Source organism: Apis dorsata, unplaced genomic scaffold (assembly GCF_000469605.1).
Source record: "Apis dorsata unplaced genomic scaffold, Apis dorsata 1.3 scaffold_758, whole genome shotgun sequence".
NCBI classification, from domain to species: domain Eukaryota; kingdom Metazoa; phylum Arthropoda; class Insecta; order Hymenoptera; family Apidae; genus Apis; species Apis dorsata.
In genome coordinates, this window is record NW_006263911.1 from 70,735 (window position 1) to 77,313 (window position 6,579).

Below are 6,579 nucleotides of genomic sequence, written 5' to 3' on the forward strand. Positions count from 1 at the left end.
AAGAAAATATGACGGAATAGGAATTCAAAAAGTTGGGTATTTATTACCTCATAATAATTTCCTCCTTGTTATCATATTTGTTCGTATTTGTTTTTGGATAGGATTTTTACTATATTATTAATATATTAGAATTAAACAATAAGCACGATATCAAAATTGAAATGATTATTTTCTTTCACAATTAAAAAATAAATATGCAAAATAATAATTATTCTAAATTAATTATAGCAGTATCGAAATGATTAATAATAAATAATAAAAATTATTAATAATTGGAGGAAGAATTTATAGAATTTTTGATTGAGCAAATATTAACAAGAAAAACAAATAAAAGAAAAAACAAAATGAAGTATAGATTAATTTTAATACTAAAATTTAACATGATACTATCAATTCTATTGTAGCGAGTACATCAAAGTAAAATATGAGAAAGAAGTACTTAACATCTGAAATGAAACAATTTTTATTAATTTTGAATCAAAATGATGATAATGTTCATAATTAAATTACCGTTGTAAATCCTGCATAACATGGAGTGAATACACCTAAGATGTGAAACATACATGCTGTTGAACTTCGTGTCATAATCAATAATAAAATCTTTTGTACCTTTAACGGTACAAAATACCATATAGAAAAATATCTATTCAATGAATGATATTTTTTTTTACTGTTAATGCAATTAATTTCATGAATAAAAAATTCAAACTTACAATTCATCAAATAATTCTTCACTGTTGTCTATAAGTATTTGACCACTATGGTTACATAAAAGCATAATCATCAATTGCTTGACAAATAAGATGAGACAAATTAAAATTTCTAAATGATCCTTAGTATTTATAATTGCATTTTTTAGCTGTGAAATAATTAAAAATAAATATATTTAATAAGATATACTCATTTAAATTGATTACATTTATTGATGTATTTATTTATTATAAATTCGCAGCATCTCTTAGTGTGTTTCACAAAATTAAAAAAAATTCAAGAAAGTTTTATGCAAGATTGCCTATATATAATGTCTTTTTAATTTCTATTCGCACTATTATTTTCTAAATTATGCATTATTTAAAAAAAAAACATATAAAACTTGTATTTCAAGAAATCGTCTAATGATCAAGCATCAAATATATTTACAAACTGTTGTTTTTGAAGTTTGACGATAATTTTTCTTTTCTTAAATTAAACTATATTTTGCTAAGATTGTAATCTTCAATACTCAAATTCATTGTCAATTATGATCTATAAAAGTCATTCAAAATCATATAATTATTAAAATTTTATCGATAGTTGGAAAATGTTCCTCATTGAAATAATATCATTAACATGATGAATAATATGATTTATCGATGTATATATTTTATCGAAGTTATTCCATAGCATTTAAATTTTTCATTAAAATTATATGAATGAAAAGGTTTTCAGAATCATGAATCATCCATTATATGAAATAAGAGATGTCTCCCAAATTAATTGTGATATTTTTGAAAAAAAAAATGTTATTTAAAAATAGAATAAATAATTATATCGATTTACAAAACTGTTAAAATATAGAATAATAAGAATAATTTTTACAAATTAATGATAATAAATGTCGAATAATGTAATGAATAATTTTGAATGATGTTCAAAAATAATTAGGACAATAAATTCATTTTGAAATAGACTACGATTCTCATTAAATAAAAACATATAATTTTATTTTAAAAAAACACAAAATGAAGGATTTGAGAAAAAACTAGAAAAAACTTTCACTTAGCCAAATCGAAGAGTTATCAAAATTATCTACTTTCAAAGTATAAAATATTATTTTGTATAATATGTAATTCAAGAAATTAATTGTGTAACAAATTAAAATAAAACACTCGGTATAGTGAGAATCCTGACATATGCGAATTCATTTATTATTATTGTGCAATAAAGAAAAGATACTTACACGATGTAGAGTTATAGTCACTGAAATCACAGTTAGAAGAGTAGATATCATAAACTGTTTTCCTGAATTATTTATTATGACATTAATAAGTCTTTTATAGCCATATGAAATTTGCAAATAAAATATTAACATAAGTATCTGTTGAAATCAATTTATAATATAATCATATTCTAATTTACCAACTGGATAGCTTGGTTATGAATATCTATCACGCGATAAAGCTCTCTGAGTTTCGAGTCCATTTGTTTTGACGAGAGATTGACTACAGTTAAATATATAATAATCTTTTGTATTCGATGGCTAAAAATATGAGACATTCGTAAATAAATATCGTTTAAGTAAGAATTTTATAATATATTATTAAAATTTATTTTGTTCATATTCTACGCTTTGTCGAAAAAATTAATGCATTCTTTAAAATACAATAATTTTTTTAAAAGTTATAGTAATGAGTTTTTTTTGAAAAGTTAAATGAACTAATTTACTTTTTTATAATATATAACAAAAATTTTTGAAGATGTTTTTGAATTTCTCGAAATCGTGAAGAAAATAGTGAAGGACATTTTAAACAATTTTTAAATATACGTTATTAAATCTTTATAAATAAGTAAAAATTTTGTAACTATATTTATGTATATACATGTTAAAAATATCGAAATCCCAAAAATTGATCAATATGATTTTAATAGTGATAAGTCTTAAATGGTAATATGTGAAAGATTTCAAGCAATTTTTTCCTTCTGAAAATTTTCATTTTCATTTGTTAATAAATTATTATCGAAAAATTGTGGCCAATCACATGTTTAGTTAATATCTAATAAATAATAAAATTGATATAAAAATTTATGCAAAAAAAAATTACTTAAAATCATTTAAGAGTTTCCAATCAAGATTTATTGAGTCGATTTCTAGAATATATATATTAACATTTAATATATTAATATATTATTAATATATTATATATTAATACATTATAATATATATAAATTTATATATATTAATATATATTATCTAAAGTATAATACATCCTATATTAATATTATATGTAAGGAATAAGGAAAATATAACATTTCAAATAATATTAAATTTACGAATATTATGCGATCTTGCTAATTATAATCTTATGAATGTTAATTCATATTGTAAGAAATGTTGTAAATACAGTAATTATTAATATTTATTACATAATAAGTATTATGAGATGAATATGATATCTTTACTTACCTAATAATTTTAAACAACACGCCTATATGATAACTATAAAGTCCAAGTATCGATTCCGTACATGTTACAGATAATATTACAAATATCATAAGAAACATATAATTCAAGCATAGAGTATCAACATATATGATTCTATTATTAGAAAATATAGTAATATAATGAGCGATATGTGTACGAGATTCGTTCAAAGGCATTATAAAATCCAATATTATAGGATACAATAACAATATATTGCACAATGCAATAGTTGCATAAATCATCCCTAAATTTTGGAAAGATCATTGAATAATTGACATTTAAACTCGAATATTGATATAATTTTCATTGAAAAATCTTTCTTATTATAAAAAAAAAATCTTTAGAAATGTTTATAATCTTTATAAAATAATGTATAAAAATATTATAAATATTATAATTATATTATAATTATATAATAGATAAAAATAATAGATATACAATATTATTAATGAATATATACAAATATTTGTAAATATTTAAATGTTGCAAAGATAATGTAAATTAATATCGCCAAAGAAATTACACATTTCTTACAGAGAAAAATATCAATCATATGACAGGAATCATTGAGGCATTTTTTTCGTATTCGTATTTCTATTGAATCTTGTACTATATTTTCCTCCATACGCATATGATGAAATAAATATTTTATCTATACCAAATAAAATAAGAGGTAAATATATTTTTTCATTAAAAAGTTTAAAATAATTTAATTTTTACTTACTTACCATAGGAAAAAATATTATAAAACTTATATATCGTAACGAAATTATTATAAGCGGACAGGTTATAGATAATATTAAAATACAATTTCGTAACGTAATTTCAGATCTTAAAAGTGACACAATCTAAAAATATATATCTATTTATTAATTAATGAATAATGCTTAAAAAATTTATAATTTTTTTAATGATAATCTAATATTTTAATCGTGCTCTTATCATTATCATCATTTGTATAATGTTATAGTAAAACAAAAATAAAATCATAAGTAGAAGTAAGAAATATAAATATGAAGATAAAAATTTGATAGATATTGATTTATGTTCTTTTATATATATCTTTTATATATTATATGTATAGAAAATTTAATCAAATAGCATACATAAACAGATTGAACGAAAAAATATAATAAATAAATTTTCGTCATTTGAGATTTTCTTTTGAAAAAATTAGATTTGGAAATTTTTTAGACAAATATTTCAAATTTAATTTTCCAAAGTGAAATAGCCCTTTGATTAAATCAGATAGAATTTATAAAAGAAGATTATTTTACATATGAAAATATGTGAAAAATGTAAAATGACATTTTAATTTTTAATCCTTTTTTTTTTGTTAAAAATATTTTTTTTTGTTAAAGATAGATATATATATGTTGATGGAGAAATTCTAAAATCTACTTACAATATTCACTTTTTTTACTTAAAAATTAAATTTTTATAAAATATATAATAAAATAATAAAAATTATGTCATGTACATATATTAACTTTGACTCTATGATTTAAAATATATTAACTTTTAAACAGTGTGCGAAATATGTTTTTATACATTCGTATCACATTAATCCGTATATTAATATATCGTATATTAATCATAAAATATTATTATCCGTATATTAATAATAAAATATTATTATCCGTATATTAATCATAAAATATTAATATGTTAATATATTATTATTTCATGTATATAATACATATATATAATACAACATAATACAATAAATACTATTAATTTACGGAAAAGAACATTAATATGTTGTAATAAATAGACAATATCCTATTTAAACTATTTAAATAAAAATACAATAAATTATACAAAGAAAAATTATAATTTTCGTCACCTGAAATATTACATTGCCAAGAAATAATGTCAATAGCAATAATCTCTGAATCCACACATAAATTGAGTTATCATACGGCCATAATCCTACGATTTTCAATACAGTACGATAACTATGATAATATTTGTCGAATACGTCCATTTTTCTAGTCAGATATCAACTCATATAGAACTTGAAGAATCATTCGATTATACCTCGGCTTAATATATTATTTACGCTATTATTTTTCTCTCTCATATTTTCATAGTGTTATTTTTTTTACAATAATAATAGTATAATGTGTAGCAATTTCAGTAAATTACAATCGATCGGTTTTATGCATACATTCTACAAGGAGATTTTCCATAATAGATATTGATTTTCGATAAAATTATAGTTTTCATGTTTCTTGTTATTATTAATTTTTACTATCGTTTTTTATATTCTTTTATTTTTTTTTTTTAATCTTTTCCCCTTCTGTTCCAAGTGAGAGAATGAAAATTTGTTATAATGAATAATCTTCCAGTTACCTTACAAGAAAACTTCTTTCTTACTTATATCGTTACTTTATTTTATTTCTATTTTATTCTACGAATACTTCATATCGTTATTTCATTCAATGGGAGTAACAAAAAGAAATTGGAAAAGACGAATAAAGAAGAATGCGTTTGAATTGAATGGTAATATATAAGTGATTTTATATGAAAGATATTAATGTATTATAATAGTTATTAATTATTGTTTAAAGTAGATACTGATTTTTAGATACTGAACGCTGTATTTATATTATATAAATAATTATCATTTTAAACTCTTTTGTAGTTATTAATACTTGAACGAGTATGTTATTTTTAATTTGATTTTGAACGAAATTATATGCAAATCTAATTTATATAGAATAATGAAACATGAAGTATATCCGAAATATTTTGAATATGAAATTCAATGCAATTTTATCAGGAATTTTATTATAAATATGATAGAAAACATGTATAAATTTATAAAATATTACAAATGATTACAAAATGAATATCATAAAATCAATTGAGAGTATGAATTATAAGTAATAGTCTGTTATATAAAATAAAAATTTTAAATAGAAACATCAAAAATTTAAAAAAAATTTATTTCTGATCACTATATTTAAAAAAATATTTAATTTTCTGAATTTTTTGAAAAAATTTTTGGAATTCTATAAATACTTTTTTTAACATATTTAACATATTATGTAAAAGAATCATATAGAGAAAAATTGTGATTTTTAGATTCAAATTTGGAATTAATAATCTCGAAAACACTTATTGCGAAACAATAATAGCATCATTTTAACCAAGAAATGAAATTAATATTAAAATTATTGTTGTGAATATTAATTTTACCAAAGTTTCATACGCATATAAGTTTGGTTTTAATGCCGATTATTTCACGAATATCAATTAATTTAAAAATATATACTTGTAATAATAATATAATAAAATATACTTGTAAAAATTTATGTAAAATTTGCCATTATTTAAAAATTACTATTATGCAAATGTATTATTATAGGAATCTAAGAAAATATGAGGGAATA

General features: G+C 19.9%; 1 protein-coding gene across 1 annotated transcript; it reads right to left on the reverse strand.

Moving 5' to 3' along the window:
- Positions 1–345: 345 nt before the first annotated feature.
- LOC102674279 lies at positions 346–5,223 on the reverse strand. The gene is made up of 8 exons (XM_006622803.2): positions 5,028–5,223; positions 3,910–4,029; positions 3,716–3,833; positions 3,164–3,425; positions 2,119–2,239; positions 714–859; positions 511–643; positions 346–446 (listed from the first exon to the last, which is right to left on the reverse strand). Exons 1-8 carry the CDS (start codon positions 5,166–5,168, stop codon positions 396–398), a joined length of 1,092 nt encoding a protein of 363 aa, XP_006622866.1. The 5' UTR covers positions 5,169–5,223; the 3' UTR covers positions 346–395.
- Positions 5,224–6,579: the final 1,356 nt, after the last annotated feature.